General features: G+C 42.8%; 1 protein-coding gene across 2 annotated transcripts in view; it reads left to right on the top strand.

The window, feature by feature from the left end:
* The first annotated feature begins 416 nt into the window (after positions 1 to 416).
* Positions 417 to 14363, top strand: part of tle5 (TLE family member 5, transcriptional modulator) — a 47633-nt gene continuing 33686 nt past the window's right edge. For both annotated transcript variants that reach the window (XM_085774196.1, XM_085774197.1), the window contains exon 1: positions 417 to 702. In XM_085774196.1, coding sequence (XP_085630322.1) covers positions 676 to 702 — 27 coding nt within the window. In that variant the 5' untranslated portion in view covers positions 417 to 675. The remainder of the gene's footprint in view (positions 703 to 14363) is intronic.

The following is a 14363-nucleotide window of genomic DNA, read 5'->3' as shown; positions in this document are numbered from 1 at the left end:
TCATCAGTGCAGTCGCAGCAGCTGTGGTAGCTGAGGAGCGCAAACTGAAAGCTTTTGAAGGGGCCAAGCAGCACAAGACGAAGAGAAGCAGAAACCATTACCCCCTCCGCCTGCCTGCCTGCCTGCCTGCCTGACTCCCCCCACCCCCTAAAAAAAAAACAACGCTGTGTGCTCAACGTTATTAATTTACCCGCGTTTAGCTCGCTGCCGCTGGTGCGTCGAGGCGGAAAGCTCGCAACAGCGATGAATCATTTTGACGGACAGCTTGTGAAGAACCAGCTAGCTTAGCCGGCGAGGAGGACCCAGCACTGATTGTGGTTTCCTGGTCACAGTCACTGTAAATACAGGGGGGGTCGGGACAAGGCACAGCCGAGTGGTCTTGCATCACCCAGACAAGATATCGACTCTTGTTATATCGCTACCGGCGGCAAAGTGCATCACTTATATACAGGTTAAAATAGTTTTTTTTGTGTTTTTTTAAGTGGAGGGGGGGTCGCTAGCTACCTACCGCTAGCTAGTCACCCTGCTAACGCTGGACAGCTCCCGTGTAAGGCTGGGCTAGCTGTGGACAAAGGACCAACGCAAGGAAAGAAATATATATATTTATATATATATAAACACGGGGCACACAGTTAATCGTGTTTGGAAAAGGAGAGCAACAAACAAGGAACTGACATGATGTTTCCACAATCAAGACACTCAGTAAGTGATTTTTTTTTTTTTTTTAAATGTAACGTGACATTTACTAAGAAATGGTTGCTTGTCCCATCTGATGTATCAATTAAAGCAGGTAAGTTAGGCAAGGAAATTAGGCATGCAACTTGTATTTTTTGACAGCATGTTAGATTGACGATGAAATAAATATCAGGGTTTTTTTTGTTTTTTGGACAGTAGCTAGGGGCTCATAATTTGCTTTGTTAAGTTCCTGGTGAGTGTCTGTAGTGATCATGACAGTATGGAGAGGGGGTGTATTTTTTGATTTGGCTTGTTACTATCCCAACTTTTCCAAGATGATAATTAATATTGGCATTGAAGCCATCGACCCAAGTCAAACAGCTCCAATGAATGCAGTCTCACAATCTCACAACCAACTGGTTTTTACACCCATGTGCCACTTCAGTTCTTTTTTTCTTTTTTTTTGTCACCTGCTCCTGATGTCACATTTCTCAGGAAGGGGATGAAAACAGCAGGGGCGTTGTGATGGTCATGGTATGGCAGCCCCATAGCTACTCTAAATGCACTGTAGCTACACTATTTTCTGTGCAGGTGGGTGTCTTTATGACTGGAAAAAAAAAAAGGCGCACATCTCTGTTCCCCTAAATCTCAAGTTTCCATGGTAACAGAAACTCAGTTCAGGGCATGCATTCATCAGTGATGAGTGCTCTCAGCCCATTGGTCAAACTTTTATGTTTAGTGACTGGCAGCCGAAGACTCAAATGAAATCTCTGTAAAAAAAAAAGAATAATAATAATTGCAACCCAGGTTTAAAATTGCACCATCATAAATCATACCATCATGCGGTGAAGGTTTACTAAATCTACTAGTTTTGGTTGACATTTCACTTTTCTCCTGCAAGGGCAAATACAACAAAGAGGTGTTTGTGCAAGTGCGGCGTAGGTAAACACAACAGCAAGAAGGCTGTTATGTCGCCAGGGACTGTGCCCTCGTTTTTTCCCTGGCAACGTCTTGTCGCCGCCACTAGTTCTTTTACTGTTGAAAGGGGAAGAGTTGTTTGCCGAAGCTAGAACCTGAATGTCTTTTGTGACATGAATGGTTTTGCCCTTTGGCAGTCGGTCTGTGTGGCAGCCTGATTGTGCTGCGCTGTGGCGCTGCTGCTGATGTGAGCCAGCTGATGTGTGGGAGCAGGATGTGAGGATTTGGAAACCTCTGGTCACAGCCTGGCTTGTCAAAAGAAAAAATCCTGGCTTAGCGGTGCCATCCCTCAAGTGTAACCCAAGTGTGTTGAAACTGATTATCTAAAAAGGATATATATAAAGCCCACTACAGCCCACTAAAGTTTTGGCTGCGTTCTCCTCGTGAATATCCTCAATTAAATATCTGTCACTGAATATAATCTCATGGTGGAGACCCACTGAATGGAGTGCAACGTAAAGACTGGCCTTATTCATACTCTGTCTATGGGATGTGAATTCCCTCAGAGAGCATTGTGGGAGAAGACTCAACGTGAAACTAATTCAAAGCTAAGGCGAGGTTGAATATTGTAAAATTTCCTCTTGAAATGCTGGAACAGGAAGCTCAGTCTCAAACAGTTGTGGATAATTGTCTGTGGAAAAGGGGGTCATTATTTTAGTTTGCTGGAGCCCTGTTTTCTAATGTTCTTTGAGTGAGAAATTATGTAGACTAAGTTCCATGTTTTTCTGGCCTCCAGTGAGTCTCCACTAAGACGCCTTGAAGGATGAAACATCTTCTAAAGCTCCTTGACTCTAGCTACAGTTTTTTTTAAGTATCCTAAACTTTGGTCACAATTTGCCGTTGAGTTTTAGCATCAAAGACGAGATGCCTATTTTTGACCAGTGCCCACTATATTGGGAAATTACTGGGAAAAGATGCCGCTGATGACAAAGCTCTGCTTTCCAACACCACCCATCCTCTGCAGACTCCTCCTGATGGGGTGAAAGAGCAGCTACTGTATGTGACTCCACTCCTGTCCACCTGCCTGTCTGATAGGAGGTTGGTTTTCTAATCCATTCAAGTGCCTACTTGATTGTTTCAACGCAGGGCTGAAAATAAGGTTTGGGAGTTTATAATGTCACCAGTGCTGCAACTGGTTTAGTCGCAACCCATTAGACCTGGGACGATCAGCGATCAAATTGTGTATTGGCGATTGGAGGGTTACTAGGCGATTTGCTGGATATTAGGGTGATTTTGAAAAAGTCAGAGAAGCCCTGTTTACAAACGAACCTACAATCCACTTTCTCTCCTCTCTCTCTTCTCAGCATGCAGGGCAGAGTGTAAAATTAACTTTTTACCTCATCGGCCATTGGCTAGTGACCTCCAAAAATTTACCGGCCAAACATATTTTTCTCCGGCCAAAGGAACAAACCTGACGAAGGTCTCAGGACCGAATCGTTGTTCAGCTCAATAAATCTATGCAAGTGATGACACTGCAGGAGCTTTTTCTTATATACCGGCCAAAGGAAAAAATCATGCCTTGTTTGACTAAAAGTAATTGCCTTAGGTTTTTAGTGTAAACCCAGACAAGATGGACAGAACAGAACCCTGAAGGTTCGTTTTGGGATTTTGTTCATCCTGTTGCATCCCTATTGGGGCTAGCTATAGGAATAAACTCTGTGGCAAAGGAATTGCAGTTCATAATTTACCATCGGTCACTGGCGGGTGTGTGTTTTTGTTTTACACGCCAAAGTAATTTTTTTACCCACCATTGGCGCTTGGCAGGTGTTAATTTTACACCCTGGCGTGGGGTGTTACCGTCAGCCCTGACAGTGACGGTGCATCTCTCTGATCCGAACGGACACAGCCCGTTTGCTCAGGCTTCAGGGTCGTTCAATAGAGTAAGTGCAAATAAATATTTTTTTAAAGTATTGAAATGTTCACAAGGGCTTTCATAAAAAAATCCTACAATTTTGAGGTGCTGCTGCCTTTGCAGGCTAAAAGTTAATGACAGCGTTTTGAAGTGCACGAGCAACACGCATGCTGACTGTTAGTGATCGACGTAAGACACGTGCCAAGGACGTACCCCCCCTCCCCGGCGGTTTAATGTGTATTGGTAATCTAGAGCAATGACAATCCAGAATATGAAATTTAGAGGCAGTCGCGCAGCCCTACAACCGACCCTGCAGACCATTTCCAAACCCCTCCCACAATTACACACATGTACTCCCCACTCCCCATCGTCTTCCATAGCTTTGAACATAAATATATCACACATACATATGTGCCCCCCTCCCCTCCGCCTCCGCCTCAAATCCAGCCTCTCCTTTCCTGCTGCTGCCGCTGTCACAGGGTCCCGAGGACGGGGAGAATGTGTGACACCCATATAGATATGAGTGTCAAAGATAAGGAGCTGGAGGATGAGAAAGTCGCAGCGCTGTCTCATAATGACAGATGATGGATCTCTCAAACTGACTCAGTCACCGCTGAATCTGCTTTCGTTTTATTTTCCTTTGTTCGTGCTGTAGTAACATTAGCGTCAGAGTTCCAGACTGGCATATGAAATGAACAAAAGTGTTGCATTTCTGTCATGGATGTCAGGGCTGCCCCCCACCCCAGATTTTCCTCGTCGACGTGTTAGTCATCAGTTGAAGCCATTAGTTGACTAGTTGTGATGTTAATTTAATTATTATATTTTTAGAAGGGACTCAAAATTGGAGTTGAATTGGAATTTGAAAAGCACATGCCCAAGGCCAGTCGCCTCAACAACGCAGGCAAAAGCGGTAATTTCAGCAAGGAGACTGAATGGTAGGTGAACTATGATTTGGGTGAGTATTTATAGTATATTTATCCTTAAAGGGACAACGAGGAGTTTTGGAAAAGCGAAGCGTTTTCACACTACATTTATGAGCCTCCGCGCGCACCGTAAAATTCTTTGACCGGCGCAAGACGGACTCATGTTTTCATTCATCAATAATTAAAGTCAGAGGTTCAAAGAGGTTCACATACCGTCGTAGTTCCGACCATAAACGGCGATTCGGCTGCGTTATTCTCATGACTCGCCACGAAACCGAAAGTAAGGAAACGCTGGTCGGCTCGACCAGCATTTCCGCCACCACTAATAATAACAAAATAACGATAGAGACAGAACGATATATTTATCGAAAATGGGCCCATTAACAAGTGTGGGTAGCGGAGATTCATCCACATTAACGTGAGACTCCTCGTTGTCCCTTTAAGGGAGGTTTAATGGTGCATCTAATTTACAGTAGCAGCAGAGGACCTTTACTGTAAGTTGTATTGTGGGAATGTGTAGCTGCATTGCGAAAAAATACAGTTCACTTGTTTACTGTGTGAATTTTTAAATTTCTTATGCCTTTATTGGGGAATTTCATGTTGTTAATGAGAAGCATGAAAGAGCCTTACGACGGAGGATAATAAGCTTTTAGTTGTTTTTCAGATTTGTGAAAGATTTTTCTTTGTAAAACTGGGTCCATCTTTACCCCATTTAAACGCTGCAGTCTTTTCAGGGATGGCCTGGCTATATGAGTGCATATCGAGAGTTCAAAGGTCACAGTCATGCTTAGTGTAAGTACTTACTTTAATGTGGATTTACTGAGATTTATTTTCCATATTGCCAATATATCTGGAAAACAAAAATGACGAGGAACGATTTATTCCAGATAGTTGTCCGATTTAGATACAAAAAAAGGCCAAGCGTTAAGATTTAACAGGGTTTTGTGAGTCTTTTTTTTCCACTGGGTTCATATTAATCCACTGTCGCAGGTTATGGGCACAGTTCATTGGTTTAAGAGGAAAAGGCCTCATTTGATAGTGGCGCAGTGCCTGACCCAGTTGATAGCATTTGCCATATTGTTTGGGTGTTGATTAATCCTAATGCAGCTCCAACAAAGCTGGCTGTGGCGTGAAAGTGGAGCAACAGAAAGGCCTGGTGCCAAAGCCAGAGAGTAGCACGAGTAATATAGAGCCGAAATCTCTCAAGTCCCCTGAGCCCATGCTCGACTGCAGAGATGGCCACAGGTTGTGTACACACACACACACACACACACACACACACTCAGACACACTCCCTCCTCCTCCTCTTCGTCCTCCTCCTCCTCCTGCTGCTTGTCTCTCTTTATCATGCGTTTCCTCCCAGATCTGATGTAGTGGTGGGAGGGTCAGGGGCAGAGGGTGCACAGGCATTATTAAGCCCACTTGAATTAACAGAACAGCCCCCAGCCTTTCCTCTAAAGCCTCCAGCTGGGGGGAGCTTAATCCCCATGGTCCCCTGTCTCGCCCATTAAACAAACTCCCCCCCTCCACCCCTGCTCTGTGGCTCTGCTGCAAACGCACACACATATACACACGTGTTCGTGTGTGTGTGTGTGTGTGTGTGTGTGAGAGAGAGCAACAACCCTAGCTGTGCGTGTTTGTTGGTGGGGGGTACTGGACATTAGTGCATGCACACACACAGACACTGGAAAAAAAGCACAAGAACGACACACAATGCACAAACATACACCTTGGCTCTCCTCTCTGCTGGTAATTATTGCTCTAGTACATGTATAGAAAGAAAGGATTTTTTTCCTTTTCACCCATACATCAACAACAAGGACACACACACACACACACACACACACACACACACACACACACACACACACACACATACACATACACATTCTTAGCAGCCTCAAGGGTCTTATCTGCTTTTTGTATCTGGGGAACAAATTGAATGTGGGGCTTGACACACGCAGGCCAGCAGATGTCTGGGTCGTTAAGGTTAGGCCAGCTGATTAGCATGACAAACAGCAACCCCCCCCCCTCCCTCCCTCTTCCAAAACACTCCCACCCTGCAGGAGGCCCTGCTTTTGAGTGGTGGAGTTGAGGCCATGGGTCACAGGTGATGTTGATTTTTGTGGAGGGCCACAGTGGATGACTGTCAAAATGCTTTGGGGTGGGTTGAAAAGGAGGGGTGTAGACTGGTGCAGCCCTCCTCTTGTTGAACACACACACATGCACTGACTTCTCTGGAAGATACATATGAATACACATCCCAATACTCTCACTTCTACGGCCTTTATACGGAGCTCTGTGCAGCCCAGTAAATGTGCTTTGTCTTGTATTCTTCGGGAGGTCATTATGTGCCTTTTATTAGATAGTGGCAGGAGAGAGAAAACAGGAAATGGGGGAGAGCGATGCGCAAGAGAGGTCCCCAGCCAAACTGTGATGTGGCCTCTTATTGTCAGTGTCTTAATCCCTAACCCGCAGGGTGCCTGAAGTATATCCACCGTCAACCTGTGTTTGGCTTATTACAGGAGACTAGTTGCAGGTCATTAAAAAATGGTGCAAAGTTTGACCAAATCTTTTGAAAATGTGAATGACTGTGTGTTTCCATTCAGTACGCTTTGAGTATTAAGTGTTGCCTCATTAAGATAAACACTTGGTTTCACTATTCCTCCATTAGGGTGCCTTTTTTTTTTTTTTTTTTTTTTTTTATTTTATTTTACATAATGAACAACAAAGATAACAAACAGGAACAGCAACAGCAACAGCAACAGCAACAGCAACAGCAACAACAACAACAACAACAACAACAAGAGAAAAAAGAAAAAAAGAAAAAAAAAAGACAAAACACAAAACATGAATGAAAGTTCATGAATACATTCATGAGTCACCCCAACTACACACACACTCACACACACTCACACACACACACACACACACACACACACACACACATATAACACAGATGGAGTGGTCCCGTTCTGAGACTGGCGGGGCTGGAGACATAACCCACCAGGACCGGGCACCACACAGAGAGTGCTGAGAGGGATACATTGAAGCATCATTCTGCCCGCTCACAATGAAATGCAACATTTTAACATTAGGAAACATTTAATCCTGTTCTCCTCCACCAATAGCGCGAGAGGATCTCTTCAGAGAAAAAGAGAAGAGAAAAAAACAAATATATAAAAATAAAATTAAAATAATAATACATTTTTATTTTTTTTTTCCCCCTCTTTCTTTGGAGTAATATGACAGGTACCACCAAAGAAACCATAGCAACAGCAATAATAATAGTAAATAACTAAATAAAATTTCAATAAACAAGAGTGAACAAAATGGCTCATCATTGTCAGTGTTGTATCAGGATATATCCTCATCAATTTGATTTTCTTTCAGGAGTGACATGATTTGACTCAGAGAATCTGTGTGATCACTGCCCAGATCTTGCAGGACAGAAGCAGCTTGTTCCATAGAAACAAGTTCCAGAAAGTCCTTCTGCCAGTTAACTATATCAAAACAATTTGGTTTCTTCACTTTCCAGTTCATAAGGATTAACCGTTTAGCTGAAAGGAAGGCTAGGTCTAATAAATATTGAATTTTTTTGTGGTTTGCTCCCTCTATTTTGTTTTCCTAGAAGACCCACTGCTGGTTCTAAAGGAAAGTTGATTTAAATAATTTACATAGATAATCTCTGATTTTTAACCAAAATGTCTGTGTTTCTGGGCAGTGCCACAGTAAGTGGATAAGAGTTCCATTCATTCCACACCCATGCCAACATTTATCTGTAACACCATTATTCATTTTCTTAAGTTTATGTGGAGTGATATAGGATCTGAACAGAATCTTAATTTGTATGATTTTTATACCTGACACATTTTGAAAGATTTTTTGAGCGGCTCAAGATAGTTTCCCATTGTTCTGATGTTAAATGTATGCCCAAATCTTTCTCCCATTGTGCTTTTATACCTTTAGCAAAGATGCAAGATGAAGTACAACATAACAGTTTTATAGATTTTAGAAACCTTTCCACTGCCAGAGACTGCATCCCTGACTTAACATCAAAAGAGTCATTATCTGCTAATAAGATATTTGCAAAGCTTTGCATGATGGACTTAATTTGAATGTACTGGAATATATCCGAGTCATTCAAACCAAATTTCCTCCTGAGTTCATCGAAGGAGAGCATCTCTCCGCTGCTTCCCAGGATATGACCTAGGTTGGTGATGCTTTTTTCTTGCCATGATTCATTACTAATAGGTTTTCCACCGGCCTTTAGTGCTAGGTTGTTCCATATGGGGCATGAAGGTAAAACTAAACCATTAATTTTAAGTTGTTTTGTGTATTTCATTGACAATTCTACACGAGAATGAAACTATGGGATTCTTTATGATTTATTACATTTGGTGTGATACCAGAGTGAGGCTAAGGAGACATTCTTATAATTCACCTCGACAAGTTTCTGCTCCAGCCATCTCCAGCTACCCATAGCTGCCTGCTCCCTTTTCATACGCCCAGAATAGGGGATAAAATACCATTGTACGCCAAATAATAAGTATGAATGTCTGGTATCCCTAGTCCACCCTTTTTCCTGGGGATAGATAATTTTTTCAGACTTATTCTAGGTTTTTTACCTTTCCATAAAAATAAAGAAAATAGTGTGTTAACTTCTCTGAACCATCTCTGGGGGACTTCTAATGGGATGGCGGAAAACAAAAAAGCTAATCGTGGGAGCACATTCATTTTGAGCACTTCTGCCCTCCCCCATAGTGATAAAGGTAGGTTTGTCCATCTGTTCAAATCGTCCCTCACAGTTTCAATAATTTGGGGCCATTTAACTCAAAAATTTTATCAATCGGGGATATAATATTAACACCAAGATATCGCATACCATCGGTTTCCAAACAATAGGTGTTGAACTCAAATGACCTGAGTGTGTGAGACGATTGAGGGCGATGGCCTCGCTCTTTAACCATTGATCTTGTAACCACTAAACACACCAAAATCACTGATTAGTTTAAGCAGATGGGGCACAGAAAGAGCAGGTCTAGACAATGTCAATAAAATGTCATCCGCGTAGAGATTAGCTTTAAAGTCATAATCAAAAAGTTTAATACCTGTTTATACTCTGATTTTTTCCTGATAGCACAGGCAAGAGGCTCAAGTGCTAGAGTGAAAATAACTGGGGAGGCTGGGCAGCCTTGTCTGGTGGATCTAAAAAAGGTGAAAAGGGGTGAGATTAAACCATTAGTTTTGACACATGCGACCGGATTGTGGTAGAGGGCCTTAAATCCATTGTATGCATACTGGTCCAAAGCCATACTTAGTCAGAATATGGAACAGATAAGACCACTCTATCCGTTCGAATGCTTTCTCAGCATCAAGAGAAATTGCAACTGCAGGATGTTGAAGAGATGCAGCCTCTGACATTACATGGAACAGTCTTCGCATATTATGGGCAGAATAAACGACCAGCAATAAAACCAACTTGGTCCAGATGGATTAGTGATGAGATGACCTTTCTCCAGACGCATTGCAAGAGTTTTAGCGAAGATTTTATAATCGTTATTTAACAAACTTAGGGGGCGGAAATTGCCCATTTTCGTGTGATCTTTGCCCGGCTTTGGCAATAGCGAGATAACAGCCATATTCATACTTTGGGGCATGGATTGAGTTGCAATAATATCCCTGTACAACAAGGTCAAGAATGGAGATAATACTTCCTGAAAACACTTATAGAAATCAACACTAAACCCATCTTGACCTGGAGCTTTACCAGCAGCGAGAGCTTTAATGGCTGCCTTAACCTCCAGTTCCTGGACATATTTGTCCAGATATGTCCTTTCGTCCTCTTTCAACTGGAGAGAGGTGCACTTCTAAGAAAGTCATCAATCGTATCAGGATTAAATCTACATTCTGATTCATACAACTTTGAGTAATATTCTTGAAATGCCTGGTTTATTTCTTTCTGCTCACATACTAAAGATCCATTCTGATCAACTATAGCCGTTATGGATGAGTTACTCTCAATTTGTTTTAATCTTAGTGCGAGCATTCTGCCAGCTTTGTCGCCTGTTTTCAAAATGTTTCCCTCTTCAGTTTATATAATGCAGTAGAGGTTTCTTCATGTATAATTGACTGTAGCTCTGTTCTCGTGAGTAACACCATTGTTTTTAATTTCTGATCATTAGGATCTCTCATATGCTGCATTTCCAGGTTCTTTAGCTCTAACATCAATTCATTTTTTCTTTGACTTCTTTCTCTGTGTTTTGCAGAGTTATAACTAATACACCAACCTCTACATGTGGCTTTAAAAGCCTCCCAAACTGTCTGAACGGATACAACAGAGTTCATATTCATCTCAAAAAAATCAGATATTCTTACATTAATCATAGCAACGAATTTCTTGTCCCATAGAAGCATGTTATTAAACTTCCATTGTTTTGTTTTATGCACATTAAAGCAAGGTGAAAATGTAACAGAGATCGGAGCATGATCTGAGATTAAGATGGTGTGAATCTCTGAATTTATCACATTTTCTGTTATTGAGTTTGACAGGAGCAGGTAATCTATTCTAGAGTACGAATTATGTACTTTAGAATAAAAAGTATACTCACGAGAGAGTGGGTTTACACATCGCCAAACATCAGTTACCCCCAACAGCCTTTGAAGCTCATCTAAAGCAGTGGAGAGAGCAGCATCTGTCGGTAGGGGGCGACATTAGGGTGCCTTTAAACCATTACTGACAAAGATAATGCAACAAGCTAATATAAAGCAAACGTTATGCATGTAGTGTCTCAGCATGTTGCTATTGTCTGATTTGGATTATATTATTTCTGCCTTAAATGACAGCGGTAGATCAGCTTTTTCAAATATTTTTGTCTTTGATTAATTGCAAAAAGCAGCACATTATACAGCCGTAGGTGTAATAGAAAATATAGCCAAAGCAGGATTGATACATACGCAGACTTACACACTTTTTGCATCCATCCCTATGGCGTTCACAGCGTACACCAGAGCAGCCTCTGGCTTGATGGAAATACTGAATCACGGCGACAGAAAATATGTCACCACTCTGTGAATGATGCAGTCCCCTGCTGGGCCAATCAGTCAGAGAACTTTCACCTTGTTGTTATTTATTGTGTTGGAAAGGAATAACCAGAGAGCAACCAACATTAACAGTTTGAAGTGAAGTGTATGAAGTGATTGTCATTAACAGATTATAGGAAAACATAGACAAGGAGTGGAAGAAGTGCACACCATAGACCAAGGATACAGGACGGGTCATTCTGTGGTTTTTCCACTGTCATCAGATAAAATATATTATAAAACGGAAAGGTGAAATCCGGCGATCTGATTGGTTGTTAACCGTGGTATATTGAGCATATACCACGGCTACTATTCTAAAGCCTTATCACAGCGTAAGCTATCACTCCGCGTCAGGCACGTATGACTGGTCTGAATGGAAGTTGTTGTCATATATCCATGACAACGGACTGTTGCAGTCCGTAGCTCAAGACAGCTGATGTTTTTACGATGTTAAAAAACGGACTAAAGTAGTTGAATCCACATGTTTAAGGTGAACTTTCACCTCCGGAGAGGGTTAACAACGGTAGAGGGGACTGAGCAGTGACTTTCATCTGAAAAAAAGCGGAGGAAAAGACGAGATGCAGAGCTAACTAGGAGCTAACGTCTGGAGAGGTGGGACTATTTTTTTCACAGTGAGGCTATTTTATTGGATAATATGTATTTCTGGTTGAATAAAACTACATGAAATTGATTGCGTATCCCTCTTTCATATTGCCTTTATTGGTAACCGTTTTATAAAAGCAATATATCACTCCAGTCCGTGGTATATGCTCATTATACCACGGCTAAGGGGCGTTGTTCGGCCCGACGCGAAGCGGAGGCCTGTCGTGATATATTGCTTAAATAATCAAGCTGAAAGGTTTTCACAAAAATTAAAATGATACAAAAAAAATTAGTGTGATGTCATAGCAAGTGGGTCTTCCCCATCGAGATAGATGAAAATGAGATTAACAGACTGAATTATATGTGCACCTCTTTGTCTTCCAGGGAAGCTTAGCCTTCCATAAAGTATCACAGGAAATCCACCAGAAAGAACGTGAAAATAAATAAAAACAGATGTCAGCTGAGTTGCACCAGGTTTTTTGGCTTTGCTCAGACTCGAGCTCCTGCTTGAGCCTGCAAGAGCTACAGATGTGAATATGTGTATGTGTTGTGTTTCTGCAGCATTTATGTGCAAGGCGCGAATATCGATGTGGGGGTGGCGCGTTGTATAGGCTGTCATTTTATAAATTCATAAGCAATTGACAGCTTTGTTTGTGTGGGACAGCCTTTTGTTGTCTGTATACATTATTCTCTTTTGGTGTATGTGCAGATTTGTGTGTGTGTATGACTGAAGGATGTTGCGCTCAAAGAGAAAAATGTAGAATAGTAATGAGTCTGTGCTTGTGTGTGTTTACATGCACGTTAACACAGGCAGACGTCAGCTCATTGGGTGGTGTGTGTGTGTGTGTGTGTGTGTGTGTGTGTGTGTGTGTGTGTGTGTGTGGGGGGGGGAGTAAACGAAGGGGGTGTGTGTGGACTGGAGTGGCTGCATCAGTATTCAGCAGTGTGTGGGAGGTAGGAAGGAGGGAGGGTGGTGGTTCAGGGAGTGTGTGTGTGTGAGGGGGGGTTCAGTCCTTCCCCAGAGCAGAACGGTGCGGTGGGCTGGAACAAAGCAGCTCGGCAGGGGGCTGCTTGATTGGCCCTGCCCGGTCAGGGCCCTCAGACCTGCCAAAACGCAAGGCGCTGCACCGGTCCAGAGAAGAGAATTAGCTGCTCTGTTTGTGTGCCTAAGAGCGGTAAGGCCTCGACTGGAACAATATGTCACTTCATCCCCACCACGATCCCATTCAGACGCTATGAGGATTCACAGGAAGGCCATGAAAACCTCCCTAAGCTCAGCCTGTTTGTCCAGGAGGGAGGGGGGGGGGGAGGGGGGGGTTTCATCCACTGAGAGACAGACCTGCTCTCTATCGCGTTGCGTTCAGAATACATGTTGGCAGGTATTGTCACCACCCCGCTGTGAGGTTGGCGCCCCGCTAGCCCAGAGAACCGTCAATCCCATCCGCATTTAAAGCGCTTGATATTTCAACGGGTGTCACCGCAGGCTAATGAATTTCCTTCAACCTTTTTGGAAGAGCAGACCAGAAATAGAACAGTCTTCTTTTTTTTTTTAAACGCTCATGGCTGCATAGATGTGAGCATGTTACTATATCACAAAGAAGAACAGGAGGTATTTGGCTGAATTACACTGTTGGTGTCCCAAGCCCTTCTGCCAGGAGTCTGAGCGTGTTAAAGGCCAGCGCTGTGGTGCTAGATGACGTAGCATGGCCTTATTTTTGTTAGTTGTTTCTGTGTTTTGTATGTATTGTCAGAAGTCTTTATAGTCCAAGGTGAGGTGAAAAGTCTGCTGTCTAACACCATTTCCACCTTAAACCATGGGTGTGGGTGGGTTTTTTAAATGTGGGTAAAATGCTAATGCTAACCTACTAATTTTGGTGGAAACATGGGTATAAAACGCAGTTTGGCCCCCTTCCCACTGCAAGTCCAGTTTACCTTTATGTATGGCTGACGACACGCAAAACTGTAAGGGGTGACATCATATGCATTAACAGAGCACACGCACAGGCAACAGAGGAGGGAGAGAGAACTCAAGCTGCAGAGCGAACTGGGAAAAGGGAACTCTCTTGTCCCATCTCTGGGTGAGGGCTGCTATAAAAGTCTCTGTGTGAGTCACTTTGATTGGTGTTTTAGAGTTTGTAAAACTTATTTTGAAGCTGCACTCAGTCTTTTATTGCCATGTGCAGCTGTAGATGAAGTGTTTCTGGTTTAATGGCACTGTGCTGCTGGGTAGGTGACAGGTGTGTTTACAG

This window comes from Trachurus japonicus, chromosome 4, assembly GCF_045865225.1.
Source record: "Trachurus japonicus isolate A0001 chromosome 4, Traja_1.0".
NCBI lineage: Eukaryota > Metazoa > Chordata > Actinopteri > Carangiformes > Carangidae > Trachurus > Trachurus japonicus.
The sequence above is the reverse complement of the archived record's forward strand: the minus strand, read 5'-3'. Positions and strand labels throughout refer to the sequence as shown.